The sequence below is a fragment of the Spea bombifrons genome, chromosome 2 (assembly GCF_027358695.1).
Source record: "Spea bombifrons isolate aSpeBom1 chromosome 2, aSpeBom1.2.pri, whole genome shotgun sequence".
Lineage (NCBI taxonomy): Eukaryota > Metazoa > Chordata > Amphibia > Anura > Pelobatidae > Spea > Spea bombifrons.
In genome coordinates this window covers 10,844,720-10,868,632 of record NC_071088.1, presented here as the reverse complement: position 1 = coordinate 10,868,632, position 23,913 = coordinate 10,844,720, and the positions used below count along the sequence as shown (strand labels likewise).

General features: G+C 37.8%; 1 protein-coding gene across 1 annotated transcript in view; it reads right to left on the bottom strand.

Moving 5' to 3' along the window:
* Nucleotides 1-265: 265 nt before the first annotated feature.
* Nucleotides 266-23,913, bottom strand: part of ADAMTS5 (ADAM metallopeptidase with thrombospondin type 1 motif 5) — a 44,677-nt gene continuing 21,029 nt past the window's right edge. The window contains exons 3-8 of the mRNA XM_053454567.1: nucleotides 14,878-15,045; nucleotides 7,811-8,094; nucleotides 7,280-7,463; nucleotides 5,925-6,100; nucleotides 5,298-5,473; nucleotides 266-1,850 (exon numbers count right to left, since the gene is read on the bottom strand). Of these exons, the coding sequence (XP_053310542.1) occupies nucleotides 1,289-1,850; nucleotides 5,298-5,473; nucleotides 5,925-6,100; nucleotides 7,280-7,463; nucleotides 7,811-8,094; nucleotides 14,878-15,045 (1,550 nt within the window). The 3' untranslated portion in view covers nucleotides 266-1,288. The remainder of the gene's footprint in view (nucleotides 1,851-5,297; nucleotides 5,474-5,924; nucleotides 6,101-7,279; nucleotides 7,464-7,810; nucleotides 8,095-14,877; nucleotides 15,046-23,913) is intronic.

Genomic DNA, 23,913 nt, shown 5'->3' with positions numbered 1-23,913 from the left:
TCGACATGGCTACTTTTTTAAGTGACCTCATTATTAACAATGCACTGAAGGGTGTATGAGGTCATTTCCTTCATCGGCTCAGAAATTCTCTCTTATCCTTCCATTGTCACGCATTGTCTTACGGTGCCAGCACAGGCACAGTGATCTAGTTGGAGGAGATCCTCTCTTCTCCCCAGTTGTCCTGCGTTAGGGGCCTGGTACACCTGTGAACCCATAGGCAGTCATTTAAGGTGCCTCACTGGTATTCTGGCTCTGAGTGTCTATATTTTTAATTTCATTTTGTGAATATTATGGAACAAGAGAGAGAATATAAACGCTAACGTGTATAACGAGATAATAACACCATAACATTTGCTCTCTATGTGGAAACATTTTGTATTCCTGAACCCGAAACGTTTGACGTGCAGACTCTTCAGCCACTGCAAGTGCTGCATCTCATAAGTAACCTATGAGAATGCAGAACTATGAACGCCAATACTAGTAATGGATAATTTATACAAAAATTAGATCTGTTCCACGTGGGGTCTTGACATACACTGGTAACCAGCGCACCCCAAGCACTTTTACAGACAGTTTGCTCTTTCTTTATCGCAAAAAGAATATACAGATACACAGAAAAAAACCTAAAATGATAACAGGGAGCTTACAGTACCTAATTAAAATTTAGATTCCCTTAGAATTATATATATGCACCCCTATTCAAAGTTGTTGCAAGTTAAGAGGATATGTCTTAAGGCAGCACACTTTCTATAATAAAAATCTGCTGCCATATGCTATTTTCGTCTGTAAAACTAACCGATAAACAGGTGCAAACTCTTGATTTCCAGTAGATATCTACAGCCGCTTATCAAAATGGAAATGGTTGGAGCAGCCGCAGAAACACTTTGGTCAATGACTGTGCATAAATAAAGAATGTACACATCCAATTACACATATTTACAAAACACCACAAGTATAACCTACTGCATGCCATCCATAAGAACACATTAACAGATGCTCCTCAAGGCGTCCGTTGCTAGAGGTAGGTGACACAAAAGGGACATCTTGAAATATCCCAGAAACCTCCAAATACAATGATTGTTGTGATATTCCTCTTGGTTTCTAGGCTTTGTTGCACAGTTTTTGCGGGCGACACGCAATTCACCTCAATGAATGTCTTCTTCGGAACCCAAAATACTGTACAGCCCTTGAGTTGTTTCGGTGGAACTCCAACATCTTAACCAACATCAGATCAACAGTAGATCAGTACTATCGTACTGCGTGATTTAAGACATTGCGGACCCTTTGGTTAACACTTTTTCAGCAGGCATTGCTTGAATGCCGATGGTCTCTGAGACAGCAGACAGCCCTTAGCTAGCTTACCATGTCCATCTTGGCACTGGACAGTCCTGGTATGCCAGCCAGTGTCACATGTTCTAGAACAGGAGAGCCAAGGTCCCGTCACCCACTGGGGTTGCGTTATCTTTGGTACCACATTGTTAATATTGTTTATGCTGTTTGTGGCGAGAACTTCTTTTGCGGGTACATAGAAGCTGTAGCGCACATCAATGGGTTTACTTGAATCCATTGCAAGAATCTGTGCTATAAGAACCTCCTTGGTGGCAGAATGTCCCATCGAATGAAACATGTCATCAGCGTGGCTCCATCCAGTGTAGTTTACGACAAAACCATCCATTTCAATGATGGTTTCGGATGTAGATATCATGTATTTACCATTAATGATATAGTCTCCTGTTTTCTTTTTCAGAGCCAAGTATGCTGTAAACCTGGTCTGATCTTTAGCCTTGTACTGTCGCACTTTGATATGAGTGGCACCCTCTGGAATCTTGACAATATCAGTGTAGCCTTTACTAAAAAAAAAAAAAAATGACAAAATGTTACAAACTGAGTATTGCGTCTTAGCCGTGACGTTTTTTAATTAATAAGTTAGATATAATTGCTGATTAAAAAAAGTTAGCTCTGTCACCAAAAATAAACTTTGAATCCATATATTTAACCCATTGAAAACAAAGGGGTAAAAAAAATCCTCTAAGTACTATTTTTTTTAAGAAAAAAAAATAAAACCTTCTTGCTGTTGAAAGGACGACATCATCTGGCAGCTTCTAAGATATTTAAATGATTTCAATTACCTGCTGTCAAGATCATTTTCACAGTAACACTCACCTAAACACTTTTTTGAGCTCCTATGGACTCTGCCGGTTATAAAAATTACAAAATATGATAAAAAGTGAAATAAGCAGCCAATCAGGTCGGGGAAGGACCGTCGTCTGCTTGGATACATAATCTCTGCAGTATAACAAACAGAGTATAGCTATTTTATTTTTTTTACACGTGCTTTTAAAATATGAGCACAACATTTTGGCCATATTTGGCTTTATTGATGAATATTGAGTTTCTTTTTTGTGTTAATATCGATGTCCACTCATTTGTAATTTCCCAGCTATGGGGCTAATATATTAAAATACGTAAAATAATAAAATAAACCTCTGTTTTGATCAAAAACTTGTCTTGTTCCGGTTTCTTAGATTTTATATATATATATATATATATATATATATAATGGCCCACACAAATCAATAAACCTGCTGAAATACACATTTTGTATTCAGTGCAGTCTGTACACATTTACGGGAGCATCTCAAAAGGTTCACAGCCTAATTCATTTAGATGCTTTTAGCGATGAAGACATACAACCGCAACAATCGCGGATCTCTCGGAATGAGTGACTGCTTTAACTCACGAATGCAGCGAGTACAAAAAGAATGCTTTTAGTGGCAATCTTTGAGTTTTATTAGAAGAGACAGGCTTTAAATTATAGACTTGCTTCCATCTTGTTCGAGATGCAGACAGACTTTTTTCTTTTTCTTTTAAGTAGTCATATGAGGATTCATTTATTTATTTATGTTAAAATCAAAACCGCCAAGACGTAAAAGGCTATGTATCGAGAAGAGGAATGGGTGAAGTGATGCTGTGTATTAACTTAATAAATCACAAAGGGCTTCAGCATCAGGCTGAAAACATGTATAAAAAAACCCAAAACACTTGTTTTCCCCATTGATAAGCAATTAAGCTCTCTAGCATGTTAGGCAATTAACCCAAAGCAGATCTATTATATTATTCTTTCCTCCGAAAGTTTAAATGGTGTAAAAACTTTAACGAAACATCATTATTTCTCGGGAAAAAAAAGGTTTGAACAGTCGATAGTACAAGGAAGGATGATTATAATGATTATAACGATAATAATGTTGCATTTAGATTTAGAAGATTCAGTGGAACAGCACCTTTAAAAATAGAAAACTAGGATTTTCTTTCTATTTTTTTTATTCTATACAGATTTACATGGTCGAGAAAGGCTAAATGGGAAGGAATATCATAGAAATCATGATATTAAAGCTAAAATGGGTACACCTATCCTATATATTTTTTAAAGTGGTAATTTCTATGTTTGTACTACATATACATTACTTTTTTTTATTAATTCTTAACCATATTACATAGATTTATTTAGTGTGTTCAACCAAAACATTTAAAATTCTGAGAAAATGAAACATTTGGTTGATGTTAAACTATGTCATTTATTTTCACTGTTTTCCTAAATGTACTCACAAAAAAAGCAAGTGGAAAAAAAACCCATACATTTTCTATGACAATCAAAACATTCTCTATTCTTCTTGAGGTTAAATAGTTCAATTATTTTGGTACAGAAATAGCCCTTTTAGTGAATGCACTGCGAAGCCGCGTAAAATCTTTTTTTTAGTAACGTTTATCGAGGACACTTTAAGATTAAAGAAAATAAATAATTGTTCTTTCAGCTCTTACATCTGCTAAGCAGGACAGTATGAAACTATTTGCTTTTAGGGTACAAGAAAGAAAAATGTCGAAAGAAAACATTGAGAAAATCACAAAACTATGGTTTTAATTAACCACTCTTTCGCCAGACACAAATGTCTTGAAAGGCAGTTACCTCTACAGCATATATCTCCAACAAAACATTATTCCTAAAAAAATGACATGATATACATATATATAACTAATTCCTTAGCGTGACGTTTATATTTTAATGGGAATTGTATATGTTTTATTAGCTCGGGAAAAGAAAACACAACAATCACTGATTTCCCTCCGCTACACAGGAAGTCTATTAGGAACTCCAACTCCACTTCCTGCATGGAGGAATGGTATGGTCCATCTTTGAATCCTTCCTAACTTTTTTGACATGATTCACTCAAAGCGAATCACAGCCTTAATTCCTACGGCACGAGAATTTATGTGTTGACCTGTTTAATTTTAGTGGTTTCAGTATTGTGCTGCACAAAGAAGGAACTCACAAGTTTTTCACCTTTGAGCTTCTCAACTTCTTCTAACCTTCATAGCTAATCATGGTGAACTTCTTCCATATGATTGAATTGCACAGCGAACTGTGTCTTGGACCACTATGGGTGGAATTGCAAGGATTGGGGGCATCTGAAAGCTGTTGGGTGTCATAAAGCTCTACTCATGTTAAGAAGCTCTGGCTCTCAGTTTATCTGGCGGCAGATCTAGATCATACCTATTATTTTAGCTGTGAATTTTCCCTTTTAACTCATTTGTTTTAAACAAGCGTTAAGTGGACTTTTATACTGCATCATTTAAACCAGAGTAAACCTTTGCAACACATGAGTGCATTCAAATTGGTTTCAAGAATCTAGCTATTTAAACATACCTGAGGTGCCACCAGCGCATGCGTCTAAACTGAACGAGCAAACCTCTTTGCGGGAAAAAATAACTTAGGCTTACTTTTTGCTTTAAAATAGCATTTTTCCATTAGAAGTACTCAGTCTTCCATCAGAAAAAGTTTAAAAGTCAGGCAGCTTGGTGTTTGGGAAGGGCTGCTGGAGCGAGGTTCCGCAGAGGAAAACTTCATATAAAGTATAGTTGTTCAAGTTGGGGTCTAATATGACTTTTTTGCTTTAGATTTATGTTCTATAAAGATGCACAGGTATTAGGGAGCAGAAAAACAGATCAATGCTATAAAACCACATTCCAAAATTTGGTTAAAGGAAGCAACTCAAATGTTAGTGAATTTGTGAGACTAGAATGTGAGGGCACGTGAGTGAAGCTGAGTCCGAACCTGAGTATGGTCAGTCAGTTATCCTTTTACTCGACTGACCATTCAACTTCTTAGTGAATAGACCCAAAAAAGGAGGAGACTGGGCTTTTCATGGGCCTATAGTGAGCAAAGGGCTGTGCACATCACTCCGAGGGTTGGGATGTTGTTAAGTATCTTATACTATATAAATACATGGTTTTTGTAATACCTTTTAGTTGTGAAAGTGCCCATAACCTTTGTGCAGCTGGAATTATCACCTCCACAAACCCCGCATTTATCAAACTGGAGCTTGGAGCCGATGATACCGTCACAACCAGTGCGGACACACTTCCCCCTTACACAGACCGAGTTACTGTAAGGTCTACATTCAGTGCCGTCGGTAACCTGGGGGTTCAAGAGACAGAAAAAAAAGCTCCTTACTTTTGAAAGCAGTAATTCATGTGCGCGTGGAACATGGTTATTGAAATAAGCTGTTCCAGCCCTTTAATAGATTTCTTTTCGCACACAAAATGCAATTTTTCTAGTCTGATTGTAGCATTAAACATAACAATGGTAGCATGCAATTCACACAATTTACTGATCGAAATGATCACGATGCTGCCCAAAATACATATTTCTTGTCCTGAAATAAGCTCATTTTCTATTTCCAATCACAGCTTCAGAGCTCTTGTGAAACAGCATAGGTATTATGCATTACACGATACTTTAGGATTAAGTAATCAGTGAATATTTTATAGATTTTAATATTCACAAATGCATATTATATTATTCTTTCAGCTATTGGACCTGGGAAGGGTTAAAAAAGTTACCAGGTATAGAATATTTCTAAAATCACCTTTTGTGAAAACACGATGTAATATCCCGTTCCTTTGGCTTGGCATATAAGCTTGCATACATCTCCAGGCTGAACACCGGCATATTTAGGAACCCACTCAACAAATGTCTTCATGCCTTTTGCATCAGACTGATAGCCATTTCTTGCTTCACACTGCTGCTGTCGGAAGGATTTAGCTACAGAATGTAAATTAAAAAAAAGACGTGTTAAGTGTCGACTTCAATTATTTGGTATTGCTATATTCAGATACGCTAGCTGTTTTGAAGAATTCTGTTGAAGCAAAATGTATATGGCTGCATTATAAAAAAATTAACCTTTAGTTCAATTTGATATCTTTTATTGGGCCAAACATAGAATTAGATGTTAAGTCACAGGAGCTTTCTGTTCAGTCAGATAATAGCTAAATTTAGATGTGTGATCTGATTCTACCTGCTGACAATTCAAAAGTAGCAAGAAAGACCTTTTCTAATGTTGAATTTATTTAGGCAGAGTTGGTGGAACAGCACCTTTAAATGGTATCTCTACAAGAATTCTTAATGCAACGATGAGGTGTATTTTAAGGAAGATGGACATATGTATGGAGATAATAAGATGCAATTTATGCAGAGTACTCCAGAACGTTGTCTATATTGTCTACGTGTCTTTATATCAGCAATGTAGGTAAGACCTAGTCATGCTGGACATTTAAGAACAGATTAATTTAATATTTTTTATCTCACTCAAGCTATTGTTTAAAATGTTGTACTATTAAAAAATGAAACCAGGTAGATTTGAGATTGCCCAGAACAGAAGTTTAACGTTTATCTAGAAAACATGGATTGAAACAGTTAGCACTTTGTTTTACTAATCAATAGATCAGGGATCATTGTGGGAAGTTCATGTGCGGGAGACCCTCAGGGAGTATGATAATTCCCTCCCTGATTCAGACATTCCCATTCTAAGGGTGACTTATTTCTGTATGGTGAAATTACCAGCAAATGTTACACTTGCTTAACAAACCCAACTTAGCTTTGAGGGACATGGTTGAAGGGTTGGCTTGTCATATTTGACCCATCATATGTCGAGATCAACATCAGTAAGCTTTGCACTTGGGTTTTAAGATTTTTTTAAGAAAATCTGCTCAAATGGAGAATGAGTGTGTCAGGTGTTCTCTCCAAATCTCACACATATTTAGATATGTGGAATGGACCGGAGTTTGCCAACAATTTTATGAAGCTTTTTCTTCTAATTCAATATTCTCGATCAGGAGTTGACAAATTCTGACCCCTCGATTTTTGTCTCAATTCACACATTTAAATACTGTTCTCTGCTTTGCGGTAACACTGTCAATCCGATGTGAGGAATAATGTCCTTACCGTTAGCTGGACATGGGTTAACGTTACACGAGCGATGGATAGCTCGCTTTCCTGTGCAGTATCTTCCGCTGTTTCTTGGAGCAGGGTTGTTACAGTGACGATAAGCAAACTGGACACCTCCGCCGCACGTTCGGGAACATTGTCCCCAGGGACCCCAAGAGCCCCAGTTTCCATGACTTGAAACCTGCCAAATATAAGGAATACTTCTAAGAATAAGGATTTCGAAGAAATAAAACGCCCCTCCATTCAACACAGGAGATCAATGGCAGCACTTGTTTGACATTATTTAAAAGGGCCGATACATTCTGAGAATAAGGAAAAATATGGTTGCAATAATAAAAAAATAAGTAAGTAAATAGGTAAAAAAATAAATAAATGTACTAAATAATCCACTGGTTTATTTTTTCATGATCCCATTGTGATCCACTTTTATTCTTATTATTAGTTATAGTATTATAGCAGTTGACAGTTCTGTATTTCTAGGAGACAGAATGCATGGTTAGTTAAGCTTAAATTTGTGCTCATACATACCGAGTAATATTTCTTCTTGGCTTTATCGACACACTTGCCATGAAGACATATTCTTCCTTTTCCACATGGTGTTCCCTCCACGGCAGGCAGTTTCTTCGTTAAACATACCATCTGACCTTGGCGAATAACGGCACACCATAGCCAAGAACAAACATCCATCCCGGGGCACACGGTGTAGGCAGGACCGAATGCAAGCTTGCACTGGCGGATAGCGTCGTACCTCTGGCCAGGAAGTTCCTCGGGCCCCAAAATCTGATTTCGTGGCTGATCTAACAAGCAGTTTCCTGAAAAACACATTATTGGATTTTAAAATTTTAAATATGTCAAATTGTTATGTTGTACACTATTGTCATGTCCGGTCTACCCATTGTACAGCGCTGCAGAATATGATGGCGCTATATAAAACAATACATGTACTATACAAGATTTAAGAAATAACTAGTAATGTTTTGAACCTTTAGAAATCTTGTATGCAATAGATATTTTGACCTTGAAACAGGCACATTTTATGTTAGCTAATTATTTTTGTTTATTACTCGTATGTATAAAGTCACATGTATATAATTTGTAAATGTTTTTGTTATATCCGCAAGCTCCAAATAAAAAAAAATATCTGTCATGTGTCCTGTTTAATATATGTCGCAATTATTAATGGTGACCCTAAGATCTACATAGGAGATCTTTAAAATAGAGCAACATTTTAGCCATCTACAATCGGATGACTCTCTTTATTACAATAATAATAATAATAATAGTAATAATTATAAAAAAAAATAAAAAAAAATGACACCTGTCCTTAAATAACCTCCCGTGGCTCCACCTCCCAAGAAATGACATCAGGCCTAACCCTACATGGCACCCCAGTCAAGGCCCACTCTGGCCCTCATGGACATCATTGTCCTCCTCTTTGCAGCTATGAAATATAAATATAAATTGGTGGGCACCACAAAGTGTTTTCCAATAGTGGAAACTTGCATTTTAACCCATAAATCCCCTAAACTGGATTCTTTTTGCCTCGATGTATATTTCTGTAAAACATTTGGGTATCAATAGAAAGATCACAGAAGAATATAAGGAGGCATTTACGGAATTTTTAAGAATGTTGAACAGATTCCAAAACTCTGGCTGTTTCAATGCCATGAGGTTAGTAACTTGGAAAAGCTAAAAGGGTTAAGTCATGGACCATGTTGTTTAGTATTAAGATATTTAGTGAATAATGTTAACATGTACTTTTATGGATATATATACGATTAAAAGTCACGGTGAACTCAGTCCGTGCTAATGTTTTCCATATCCTTCTAAATAGGATTTCATAACTGTCAGCAGTTTCTTACAAGAAATAAAACCGTATTAATTCCGCGGCTACATAGTGGAGGTGGCTCTCAAAGAATGCAGTGTCTGGCACGATTCCACCGGAATTCAAGCAGCTAACACTTACATCCCTTGTCCCCGTCGATAGCTTTGAACGCCAGTCCCTGCTCTCGAAATGAGTAGCTGGCATTATGAGGGAAAAAAAAACAAGCTTGTAAACTGGAACATTAAAACAGACTGTTGGTAAAAAGCACAAAGGCCAACGTGAAAACAGTCTGTAATTTCCAAAACAGAACCAGCGTGACCTCATCTAGCCTCTGACTCTGTTGAGGAATTCGGCGTTCTCCGTTTCTTTCTTTCTTTCTTTTTTTTTTGGGTCAGTGGTTATTTGTTTTCTCTGCTAGGCTAAGATACGCTACGTTCTCCAGTTAAGGCAAAGCGTTATACCGTTTACTAATCCATTTAAGGATCGTATACTCGATACACAGGGGGAAAACATCTATTCATCAGGAAGTCATTCTCTCGGCTTTGCCGGTCCTGTGAATAGGGGACATGTTTTAAATGAATAAGTAGGAAGGCATTTTAGAAACCGCAGCACTAATTCACTGCAAAATAAAATAACAATGAAGATTTCCAGGATTGGGATTCTCTCTTTAGAAGTACTAAAACTGAATACATTGGGATTCAATTTATCAGGCACACGGGATATTAATCCTTTATGTGCTTGGGGTGTTACATTGGTTTTGAATGACACCCTGTGTTATTTCACCTCAATAACAAAAACTGGTAACATCATTAACTGAGTTTGCCTGCTAATTGGTAAAATGACTTGGTGAATTCACTGTTATTAATATTATTATTAATATATATTGTTTTATATAGCACTGTCATAGTCCATAGAGCTGTACAATGGGTAGACCGTTCACTAAGCTGTTTCTGAGTAAACCCTACCTAAACTGCAATGACTTATAGCTGGATCTCAACCTAGGGAGTCCTGGAGTTTGGTGCCTTTTGCATCGACCCAAGAATATTTTCAGCTGTCAAGGTTCCCCAATAACGTTACACCTCTACATTATTTTCATGAATACCCAGTGAAACTACTCAAAGGTGTTTAGAATAATGAAATATAAATATTTAATTAGTAACATACAGTATATTTTATTTCATTTATGAAAAGTTACTTCCACTTAAACTAAGATTGGCTATTTTTGCATATTGGGAAGTATCTGGTGACGTGGTCTGCTGGTGGGGTCCTAGGTAATGTCCTAAGTAGTCTCTTATGCAAAGGTTCAGGGAAAGTGCTTGGGTAAGCTTGACAATGGTGAGGATTACATTGTAACATTCCATGTGTTCCTTAATAAATAATTTTATCCAACTCTATGTCTCCATCGCTGTACATAAAGTACTTCTTAGGACACATTTCCGTGCAGTCCATAGTTTTATATCTACTGTTGAATTTTGAAAGACATGTTATTTTAGTATTAGTTTATGAGACAAGTCAGTAAATGTTAAATTGATTCACTACAGTGATAATCACACGCAAACTCAGGAGCAATCGCTGGCACTGTGAGGGAGCAGTGAGACAGAGGTCCACGAGCGCATCGTCTGCGGTGGACTGCCCTCTGCTGGCCCTGCTCCTCCAGTGTTGGGTGGTCCAGTCCACCCCAAAGAAGGTGCCCCACGTATATCTGCACTGTAGTCGGCGCCTACCTTGCCTATAGGTAGCACTGCTGGCCCTGTCTGCAGCCCTGTCAACTAGATTGTAAGCACACAAGAGCAGGGCCCTCTTCTCCTTTTGTACCAGTTTGCTACGTTTTGTGATTTTAAATGTATCCTACCGACTCTGATTGTAAAACGGAATCTGCTGGCGCTATAGAAATAAATCTAACGGAACCTAAAAACTTGCTTAGGGAACTGAAGGAGGAGTCTGAGGAAGATTTTGGAAAGATGTAGTACAACCCTACCGTAAAACATTACATCAGGTGTTGGCAATCAAATAAATCCTTTGATTAACAAAAAAAAAGAAATTATTGGCAGCAGATTAGATTCCTTATTGGCTTTAATTCATAGAAACATAGAAAGTGACGGCAGATATGAACCATTCGGCCCATTCTTTCGACATTCCTTTCTCCGTGCAAATATATACCGACAACATATGGTCACACTTTCATGGCGCTCTAATGAGACGTGGACCTTAAGATAAAAAAAAAAAATTCTATGCCCCCCATGTCATTTAAATGGTTAATGCATATGTGTTGTAGTTTTTACAAGTCAACCAACGGTCAGCAGCTCCCAGGGACTTCTCTCAGGTCAGTTATGCGATAATCATTAGCAGTATATATAGCAATGCTCATAGTAATCTATTTCTCTTTAGTGAGTGGAAAAATAAATTAGTTGGATTGTTCCTTAACGGAATGTTTCAGAGTTTTTATACATTTTAGTTGTGTCCTCGGACAAACTTACAGCATTAGCCTAACCGAAAGAAATGTCTGGCAGTGAACTTCAAGTAGTTTTCTGTCATGGTTTTTGGTTAATGTTATTAAGTCCGATAAAGAAATATGCTTTTTTCTTTCTTTATCAGAATAATTAACTGTGCCAGAAGACCAATACAATCTGAAAAAAAAAGAATGGCGTGTCTTGTAGAATAATAATGAAATACATTAACTTTGTTCTCTATGAATAAAAAAAAAAAACACTTTGTTTTATCTGAATCGAATTATGTTAGCTAAACTACAAAGAATGTTCCTGATATTATACTTTTTTTTTTTATTTAGGATGAATGAGTTTTATTTTATAATCCTAAAACGGAAATTCCTCAATTCACCAGTGTAGTAGTGATTCAGATCTGCTTGTGTTTAAGAGCCGTGGCTATCTTATTCGATCCAAGGCATGGTGGAACTGGATTTAACACAGTAATATATGTCCATCACATGTTTATACATTACATATATGCACCCCAATAACATAAAGTGTCTTGTGTTATAATTAGAGGCATATGCACTAAACACAGCATTTGCACATAAGCAGAACATAAAGGGAATGTATTGTTTTTTTCACATTAAACTTAAAAAAAATGTGACCGTTAAACTTAATGTGCCGTTAACCTCTTCTGCAAAGTTCCACATTCTGGTTTCAGGCATAAGGGTTAATCTCAGCACTGCCTGTTGCTGTACTGGTAACTGTAGTACACTTTTTAACATGGGTAATAATCCCTTTGGACCGGAGATTGAGATGAGATAATTAAGGGTTGACTCTAACCCAAAACAGACAACACGAACTTCTACTGACACAACAAAAACTAAGGATACATCCATTTAAATGTCATAATTATATGCGTTACATCATCATGTTATCATGTCACATAGAAAGAAGGTGAATTTGTTCACATCCTGAGCTGCACTGAAAAGGGCACTTGGACAACGATATTATGAGAAAATCAATATGAAGTTGTAAGACGCATGAATCACTAGAATCAACACATCATGATCCTATAAGTTTAGTCCTAGGCTAGTTCCTGTATTCATGTTTGTCTGTCTCTTATGTACCTTTGCCCTCCTACCCTGAAACATCTGAGGATTTTGGTTCCTCTCTCCTCTCCCCTGTGTTCCTTGCCTTGTTCTCTGTCCTTTGTTGTGCCCTGTATCAGGTATGTCCTGTCTTCTTATGTTCCTTGCTCGTTCTCCCTGTTCCTTGTTCTGTCCTCCTTGCTTGCTACGTTTCTGTGGATACTCTGCTTAGCTTCCATTCTCCCAGCCTGCAGCATCCTGCACATGAGTCTAGTGCTATGTCTCATGCCTGCTCCAGGGTGCTTGCAGGATATCTCCAAGTTCTGCTTTGTTCCGGACTGTATCAGCTGCCATGTCAGGGTGCTGGTATGTGGCTGCATAACCCTAGATGCCCACCCGGATGAGTGCAGTCACCCTGCACCAGGCCCTGTCCTACTCCGCTACTGCGCAAATACTCCTGGACACAATCTTTGGGGCGCTCTGGGTCATTACAGTCGTCTGTATGGACCCGGTCTCTGACACAGGGCCACCGGGATGAAATCTCCTCCTGACCCATGAAATGTATACAAGGTGGGGCTCTGTTGTGATATTGGTTCTTTTAAATTGACAAATATCCTCTTCTTCTGTTTACATTAGTAGAATTCACTGTTCTTTTTTAAATAAATAAATCTGGAAGTTTGTTTGATCTGGACTAATTCATCTGAAGTCATTGCCTAAACATAACTCTTACACAGTGGTGAAATTGCCAAGCGATGCCACTAAAACTGTTAGTTCTTCTTGAACTTCAATCCCTGATTCTGATTTAAATTACAACCTTCCTATTCGCTCCATATCTCTATTTCTCTAAATCCTTTCAGTGCATTCGTGAAATTGGACTCCTCTAAAAATACTTGCAATCCCAAAGCTTTCAATTATGGTCAGATCTCTAGGGTGGGCCAAAATAAAAAAAAATCAAATGTGAAATCAAACAATGAAAGAGTCAGTTTTTTAAAATGTATACTATATGGTTATTTCTGGGAGACTTTAATTAACTGTTTGCTTCTTTCTACTTGAAAGGGCCTGATGATGTAACCTGCCATAAAAACACTGGATTTTGCCCCGTATTTGATAGATTCACAGGACACATTGCGGAATAAACAAAACAGATTGTATATAAGAGAAATAAAGGGATTATAAATGATCTAAAATGTAAATGTCTAGACCATATGGGCTAAATGGCTCTTATAAAGCTGTGAAATGTTGTTTCCCTGTTACTGACATAAGAAAAGCATCCACAACCTTTGAAGAAAAATATACCCCTAAACGATGTCTGCTTTTCTCTAATATTCTCCTTAGAACCAGGATCTGTTACATGTTTTTTCAAATGAAAGCTTGTTCTTCCAAGAAGAAAACCGCAAGGACAGGTGTTCTTGTACATCACATGCTTTGTGGGAAAGGAAATACTTTAGTTTAAGTGATTTGGGGCAAAAAACACTGAGGTCATGTGCTCATCCAAACTATATTTTGGTTTGCTAGCCAAGAACCATCCCACTCATTCTTTTTGTAGCCTATTTTCTTTCATTCAAGTATGTGTCCAACTTCCTTTGTTTACATGACTTGTTTGTTTGATGAGTATCTACTTCGCTAGTAACTACATACATGTAGTCCAAAAAAATGTATTGCTACAAAAGTGTCTGTTAAGCACCTGTTATTATGAGTTTATTTAATCACGTTTGTATACACAGGCGATCTTGGATTGAGTATCTGTTTGTCCTTTTATGTATCTGTTTGTCTATCTATGATTCAAACAGATCCTTGGCTGAATAGAAATGAGGACAGAAATTAAAATCACGCGTGTCCCATTTCTCTTTCTAAAGGCTAAATGCCTACCGTGTGTATTAAGGATGACAAGAATGTCAAAATAAAAGTACACATGTTCCACATCTCTCTCTTTCCCTCTGTCTCTCTCTCTCTTTCTATCTAGAGCTAATCAAATCTGAAACCTACAGTGGGAGTTAGAGGTCTCTATACAGAACAGGCTGGAAACATATCTAGAATGTTGAGGTAGAATCAAAATTCACCCAAAGGATCTAAAAAAATGTGCTGTAGTGAGGTCAACATTTCAGATGATGTATCATGGAAGCCTCCACAGATACATCAACACATCACCACTTTGTCCAAGTTCTACTCCACCCTTCTACAGTTTATAAAACGCATCAGCTAATATTCTACTATGTAATTACATCATTGAGGAATGAAATGGAATCTTACCATGACCATCATCCAAGAAGTCTGTGATTGTGGCAGATGTGCATTTTGACCATGGTTTAGAAGCATCGATGCTAGTCAGGACAGACGACATGAGACGTTTGTCTTCGGGAGAACCGAAATTTTCTTTGCAGAAGTTAGAATCATCATGAGAAAGTCCAAGTAGGTGTCCTATAAGGAAGAGTATATATGTATGAATAGAATTAATCACAACGTAAAAAACATACTGTACATTGTGTGAGTCTGTAAGACATTAAAATAACAAGAAAATTCTGAAAGTGCTTTGTGGCAGAATGAACCATGTCTATTAGTCTAGTAGGCTGTCAGATAGAAGTAAGGAGCCTCATCCTTAAATTCAAAGAAAAATTGAATTGGAGTTGTTGACACTCCACCCCTATCTTCTAAGGTGTGATAAATGTATCTTTGGTTGGTTCATAAACCCTTAAGACTGACTCTCAAGACCTCATCTCAAGACTGACCTTCAGAAAAGCCCTCTTTTCTCTATGTTGCTCAGTACAGTAAAAACATCATCTACAGCAAATACATCAACATTTATCCTACCACACTGAGATGCCACATCATACTTATTTTTATATAACTTTGTCCTTCCAGTACCCCCATGCCTTGCTCAATATCTCTACCTAGAAGCGCTCTGCAGAGCCGCTTGGTTTCAATAAAAAAATATTTTTAAACATTTAACCATTTACAAATTGTCAACATATGGGCTATGTTATGCTCTGTTAATGTAAATTAAAAAAAAGCATTTATCTATCTCACCGAGGTGAAAGGTCAGTTTGCCTGGTGGTATGGCAAGTAATTTGACTTCAAGCCAAATAGCATCATAATTATACATTGTAATCAATTCTTACACCACTAAATTCAACATACATATGACAAGATTAGCATGTATAACCCAGTAATACATGTTGGGTCTCCTGGGGCCCTGGATTATGGAGACCACGTGGCTTTTTTTTTTTTAACCTCGGATGATTACGGAACATGTTTACTGCATTGCCCTACATGATGAATTTTTGTATTAAAGGGTTAAACTCGGTAGTAGCATAGGCTGCTTTGTGGATAGTCAAGCTAAGCAGGTAAAGGGTCAAATCTCTCCCCCGGACTCGATATTTTGGGTAAGAGACACTATACATTTTCTGCTTTTTTTTTTTTCCAAGCAGCCAGGGAAAGTAAACATGTCTTAAGTGCAGACACGTTGCAGGTGCGCTACTTAGGATTTAATTAAACAACTGGCTCACAGCACTAATTGGTAGAAGTGAATTCCCCCGGTAGTTACGTAATTGTTCTTTGTCACCTTAGCTTTTTTTTTTCCATGAGTGCAAAATGCCAAAATGAACATGCATTTACTAGAAAGTGTGTTTTGACGACTATGAGACAGAAGGCTTGATTTTAACTCATGAAATAAACATTCTAGGCTTATCTCTTCTACACAGATTGTACAATATATGGATAACCTAGCTATACTAAAAATATTGTTTCTTTTTTTATGTATACCCATGTTTGTGTGTGTTAAGGTTTAACATTAAAGAAGTATTCTGCTTCATTATGGACACCCCATTGAATGCACGTATTTGCTGGTAGGATGCCTTTAAAGAAATATTGCACATGAATGCAGGTTATACACAAAACTTTATATTTTCTCAAAACAAATATGAAGAGTCCACTATTAAAGTACCAGAAGTTGTAGAAGCAAAAACTTTCTGTGTTCTCATAATACAAACTGATAAGAAGTCTGAACGCGCATCTCTTGCTGTAGGAGAAGTGATGGATGGCTGTAATGGTGCTGGAAATTGTCCCCAATATATGTATTGGCTTGCAGCCTCTGGAGGTAACTCTAACAGGTTTTGGGTCAACTTGGTGGTGTTACCTGGGCCTCGAATACCTCAGCATCTGCTGCTTTACCTGCTTTTTACATCTTTCAGGGCCTTTGTAGTTGCAGATTTCAGTTGTAACTCTGTCTTTGGCCCTATACTGTTATCGTTAGCAGCATCTTGTTGGTAGCCTGCTGTTTGCCCTGTCTGAGGGCTATCCAGCCTCAGCTCCTTGTCCGAGGGGTATCCAGCCTCAATGACCTGTCCGAGGGCTATCCGGCCTCAGCGCCCTGTCGAGGGATATCTAGCCTCAGCGCCCTGTCCGAGGGCTATCCGGCCACAGCACCCTCTCCGAGGGCTATCCAGCCTCAGAGCCCTGTCCGAGGGCTATCCGGCCTCAGCGCCCTGTCCGAGGACTATCCGGCCACAGCACCCTCTCCCAGGGCTATCCAGCCCCATAGCCCTGTCAAGTATATCTAGTTTCAGCGCCCTGTCCGAGGGCTATCCAGCCTCAATGCCTTGTCTGAGGGCTATCCGGCCTTAGTGCCCTGTCCGAGGGCTATCCAGCCTCAGCCCCCTGTCCGAGAGCCATCCAGCCACAGCCTAGTCGCAGTCCCGTCAAGAGGAATCCATTGCTGACAGCCTGGTTCTGTCTGTGCCTTCTGCGTCGTGGGGATACAGACATAGGCCTTGCTATTGCCTGCATCTTGGCTCCTCCTTGACCTTCTTGCCCCGGTCTTCTCCTGAATACCAGCCGAAGCTTAGCTCATATTAATCTAGAGTTAATTGTGATCTGGTATTATTTTAATCAGAAAAAAATTATAAATTATACACTGATTTTCTCAGCCAAGCATGAAGAACTATTACCTGAAAAAATAATTAACCTTCTACACATATTGGTCTTCCAAGTGATGTACCTGTCAAAGGTTGAAAAATTCAAAAATAAGTAATGTTGCTTTCTTGTCTTTCTCACTTTTATTTCCAGATAAAGTTTTCTAACCATGAAAAAAGTTCACTCGACTCCCATCAAATTCTCTTCTTCCATTTATTACAGGTTAAGCCAGAAGCTGATAAACAAATTTTGAGTTTATTTAAGAATCCCTCAAATATGTGACCACAAAATGTTGCAATGACATTGACGGGCTTGCATGTAATTTGCAATAATAATAATAATTATAGAAATATCAAAGAAAATATCCTTCCCTTTCCCGCCAAGTCGAATCTGCCAACAACCTTTGACTGAAGAAAAACTTGAAGGGTAAAATGTATCAGGATATGTTACAGCTTTCAAAACAAAGTCATGTTTAATCTATCGTTCACTGGGGTTAAACTTTTACATAGATCAGCAGAAGCAATAAAAAAAAAAAGAAAGAAAAACCACAGCAGAACTGAAGCAGAGATAATGTTGTGTCTGCGGCACTTCCTAACGTTTTGGCTGAACATCTTGCTTGGATTTCAGATCATCTAACTTATTTTTTTTTCACTAATTTTACTATCCGCATGAGAGCAGAAAGGTCATAAGGCCCTCCGCAGACTTCCTCGTTTCATTCAGATGGGTATGGAAATACAATGTGCAGGGCCCACAATGGCTTCTTCGCAGCCACAAATGCCTCGAGCTAAAGGGGAAGTCAGGTCAGCCAATTATAATTTGAAGATTAGGCCACACAAGAATTTCTGGCAAACGTACAGCGAGCAAGAAGTGACAAAAGCCTCCGCCGTACACAGCACAGCCGGCAAAGATGAAATACGCTTACAACAATAGGGTCAGTTCTTAAAACAATCCTGCTCTGAATCCATGAGGTTTCCAATGCACTTGATGAGTTCTAAGTCTGTGATGGATAAGCTTTAACAAGATAGAAACAATAGTATGAAGGTGACAATTTCACCTCCGTGCGATTCATAAAGCATTGTCAAGTTATCACCTTTTTCAATTCAGAACAGAATTGTTTTTAGCCGTGCTTGTATTAACAAAAATTTTTATTTTGTTGGCCCTACCAAATGCTTAAAAATATCACAGTGCAAATGTTTTTGATTGCATGTCCATGACACTTTCAGAAAGCAACTTGGTGAGCAAATATGCATAACTTACATAATGCACCATATCCACACGCTCGCTCTGCGCATGAGCCGCAAGCTGCTTACGGTGCCAAAAAACGTATAATAAACAAAACATACTGTGTCTATAATAAACACCATTAAAAAAATCAACATATTATGTTCAAATGTACCATTGACTGAAAAACAAACATCTCTGTCTGGTTGTGTCTTTTTCTTAACCCACCCCCTTCTCTAATATTTCTGGTGATCTGAAGGATCAGGGCATGACAATATGTATCACTACATGTTGGTGTCATGTACCAGTTGTCATTCCTATGCTGTAGCATATAAGCATCATACAAATCTGTACTTAGTGGGCTGTGATAATTCTAGCATGCAGGGCAAGACTGGGAATTAAAATCAGCCCTGTTTCTTTAAGGCCAGGGGCCAAAAATCTTTTTTGCAGCATTCGGCCATATATATTAACCCCTTAAGGACAATGGGTGGTCCCAAAACCCATTGAACACAATGTATTTTGTGCCCATATATGTACGGGCTTTGTCATTAAGGGGTTAAGCTGGTGGCCAGACACTATAAGATGTGCTTATTGACACACTAGCGCCAATGAAGTGAAAGGTGCCATTGGGCACCATCCCACCTTGCAGTTGCCAGGTTTGCCCAATAGCCAGTCCCGGCCTGGATATGAGTAATTTATTGGTGTGGGGTGAGAGTGTCTGATGTGTGGATTGTACATCCATGACGAAGCTATCTAAATAAGATGATCATCCCTTATGGCCGCATCATACATGAGAATACCTTGGGCAGATATACAAGCAGGTTTATATGACCGTACACGTTACATTGTTAGTGAATATCACATTTTAACTTGACAGCTACATTATCCTTTTGACGATCGCTCATATTTCTTGTTAGATTCTCTAGCTGTCACGCACAGCCAAGCTGCCTAGGATCCGTATGACAGATTAATAAAGAGCAATTCTGCAGCCTAGTTCTAATTGTAAAATAATCACAATAGCCCCAAATAGAATGGTGCTACTTAATATGTTACCTTTGGCAAATTACACCAAAATAGCTCTTCATAAACATTTATTTTAGTAGATATAGTTCTGTATCATCCTCCTGCACTCAATGCATTCGATAATACACTCAAGTAGAACCTGGTATAGGAATTAGTGTTTGATAAAAGCACGCAAGAATAAAGAAACATGGCGGCATTTAACAAAGTGACTATTATAAACCTGTATAATGAGAATGACGTGCTTCGTTAACAAACACCGAAATATCACATATGCAAACGAACTGCAACGCTGAGTATACAAACACATACTCCTATATAGACATAGAATGGATATCCCTGCCTTTCTGGCAGTTAAAGGGTTAAAGGCATGGAAACGAAAATTAAGTATCAGATAAAAGGCTTATCAAAAAAATAAATAAAAAAAGCCTATACAATCTTGGCACGACAATGACATTTTTTTAGGGGGTTAAACAGCAGCGACATTCTAAATGGGTTTAATAATTAAGAGGAATGTAAGCACTGCTGAGAGGGTTGGAAGAGGAAACTAACACTTTACAGAATGCTCGTGAATTAAATAATTCACTTAACCCTTTCATTTTCCACTTATTTCCGGATGTCCCTTTTAACCCAATTCAAACAAGTGATCGGTTTTTGGTTAACCCCTCTTCGGCAATGTCAGTCTATTATTGAAATCAATATTAGCGCACTTTAATATGTTTTACCACTCCAGGCAATAGAGAATAACGGGCCACGCTCACTCCTCTGGCACGCATATTGTTCAGAATCAACCGCAAGGGGGAAGTTGTAACAATTTTGTTTAAGTTTTATTTTCCTACGTTAGCCTTGAACATCCTGTACACATTTACTGCAACTATAATATTTTTACATTGGATATCATCAAAGTGATAATACACCATCTGCACAGGGATCCGTCTGCTGCCAAATTCACGGTCGTTAAAAGTCACCCAGTGTAGACGCAGTTATTATGTACACGATGTTCATTATCTATATCACTAAATGGGGCTTATTACTGCTCTGCGAAACCATAGCCTCCCGGCTGCCGCTAGAATCGAAGCAATTTTATTCAATTGGCAGTTCAAAAAAAAATAATAAAATAATAATAATAATAAAAAAACTTAATCCCTGTGGGCTAAAATCAGTGGGGTGTCAGCATTGGATGGGAGGTCAACCATTAGGGGTTAATACGCCATTGTATGCGCTGCTTTATAATAAATAATTATAGATGACATTGAACCCCTCAATTAAAAGCCCATTCTAGGGGGTGGTAGTGCATTCTCATGCCCCTGGCTAGAATATTAATCGTAACCTTTCCAGCCGAGTAGGTATTACTAGGAAGCTGGGAGCTCAAAGCATATGAAAGTCAGACAAACCACCAAAAAATATAAATAACAAAATAAATAATACATTAGGCACACACATTTTTAAATGTGTATTATTTAAATGCACTATATTAAAGATGTAAGGATTAGCTAGGATTTCCAGGGAATAAACATCTCTTAATACCGGCTGTTAGAAGATATACAATCCTAATGTATGCAGGGAAATGGAAGTCAAGCTATATATATGAGATGTGTATAACAGAACCACTTCTGCAAAGGCTTCCTGCTTCTCGTGGTGGATGAAAATGGTAGAAAATCAATATATATAAGGTCAAACTTCATGGCAACTTTCCCATTAGAACCAACATTTAGGCTAAATTTATACGATCAAACTGTTAAAGGCTAATTTCTATTATTATTATATTTTATTTTTCTTTAAATCTTATTATTTTTTTTTAAAATTCAAATATATCTGTGTGTGGCCTTACTTTGCTTTGTTCAATAAATAAATTTGCAACTTGGCAGAATGTTACCCAGTATAGTTATATAGAATAATAATAATAAAAATAATAATAATCATCATCATCATCATCCTTGTCATCATCATTGTCATCATCATCATCATCATGAAAAAAATACTGAAATATAATCCATTCCTCTACAAAATTGTAAATGTTCCAAGAAAAACATAAAAAATATGAATAAGATGTCTAAACATATATGTTATAAATTGCAACAATTTAAGTTTTAATATATAATCTAGTGGAAAATGAAAAAGTATAGTTTGAAAGACAAGGATAATAAGATAGTAGGTAATAAAAAGCTGTAAACAAATTAAAAACTTTGTCCAATTTTGTATTTAAATCCATTCTGTCTACATGATTTATCCAAGATTCTCGCTCCCATTTGTATGCCTTCCTTCTTAATTATAACCCGCATAGAAGGACATTAATCTAGACGAGTGCAGAATGAATCCCTTTATTAGTTGACAGTGCTACCAAGCCAGGCCTGGGATCTTCTGAAAGTCTGCTTTGTAAATAAATATTTCCTTTTATAATACATATTTGTGTGTTTTTTTTTATGAATAAAGCTCTGGTACAAAGTGATGACTAAAGCATTGCATTGGTTTAGTATTCCAATGGCCTAATTGATTTGGACAGTGTCAACAGTGGGGTACGTGTAACCCTGGCTGTCTGCTGTGATCAATGTCCTGAAGTCAGAGGTCCAGCACATATATATATATATATATATATATATGTAAAAGTCCGTTAAAGGGCACTGCAGGTCGGAGATAATTGGCTCTACATAACGAGGTCAGAGTGTGATGCCATGCTCTATCACTGTCTATGGCCTTTATCACTGACACATTCGGTTCTCACAATGTCAGATGAGAAGGTTACTGACTCTACGACGCTCATCGCTTTGCCCCAGGAATATCTCTTTATACAAACCCCCACTTATTTTCTCCCGAAAGATTTTTCCTTAACAATACTGAATCCTCCAACGGTCTACTCGGTGGAGCGCAGTGACATTGCCAAGACCTACATTGCAGATTACATTACAACGGTCTTCAATTATTCATCTTATTTTGCAGTCTTTTCCTATGAGTACAGTGAAGCCTCCAGTGATCCACCAGGTGCAGTAGAGTGGTATCGACAAGTTAAATGTCTGTACTAAAATTGTACCGCCATAGTACCTGAGTGATAACTCTGCCGTATGCCAAGTTCCACTATAGTCTTCACGGAAAAAAAACAATCCCAGGCAGCGTCTATTGATATTGTTGACCTGGGAACGCACCACAAGAAAAAGTACGCCTTTAATTTCCTGCCTGTGAACTTCAGGAAATTATTATCATCCCTGAGCCAACTCAGGGACATCACAGTTGTAATACTTTATTGTCTTCAGTTTAGGACCTACAACACTTGGACACATGCCAGTCAGCCACTGATTAGTCACGTCACTCATTGGCGAGGATTAGATACTGAACCCCAAGAGCTTAGGAAGGACATTCTAGACAAAAAAAAACAAACAAAAGAAATAAGATAGAAATACTGAGGAGCATTTCAGTCTGTGGAAGCCGATAAGAATATCCATGTTAACTCAAATTACCTTACGTCCAATATGTAAATATCTATGCATCCCCATGCTTACACCCTTTGATCTTCATATATGTGTGCTTGCTAGCATTTTAAATGGTCTTCTATGGAATTTACAAGACTATATTAAATGTATGTATAATCAAATCTATTTTAAAGTGGACCTGTCAACTGGCAAGAACACTTTATATTGATCAACAGAGCATAGTATTGTAGTATTCTATGTTGGCAACTCTACGGCAGGAGTAGAACGGCAAAATCCAGGATGTGGGGCAACTACAGCCAGATGATCCATTAATAAAGCAGCTCAAAGACACATTTTGGAAGACAACTTACCTAGTCTTGCTGAAAACACTGAAATTGAACTCAAAAAAAGCCCTGGTTAGTCTAGACATCTAGTAAAACACATGATAAAGTTTTTAAGTAGTCACCCAACAATTGTTCTCCTGCCCTCCCTGCCAGCTTCCCTACCCTATGACCAGGCTTGACCCTGCCACCAAACCACCATAAATCTCGATTTGGATAAGCAACTCTGTCCGTGTATTTACGTCTAAAACAGATACTGTCCCAGATTGTGCCAGTGATTCTTCTACTAAAATAGTGCTGTGACATTTATACTGTAGACTTGAACTTTGCACAAAATGAATGAGCGTTGCCATCAAGGCTCCAATGTAAAGACAAGTCATTCACTTTAATTA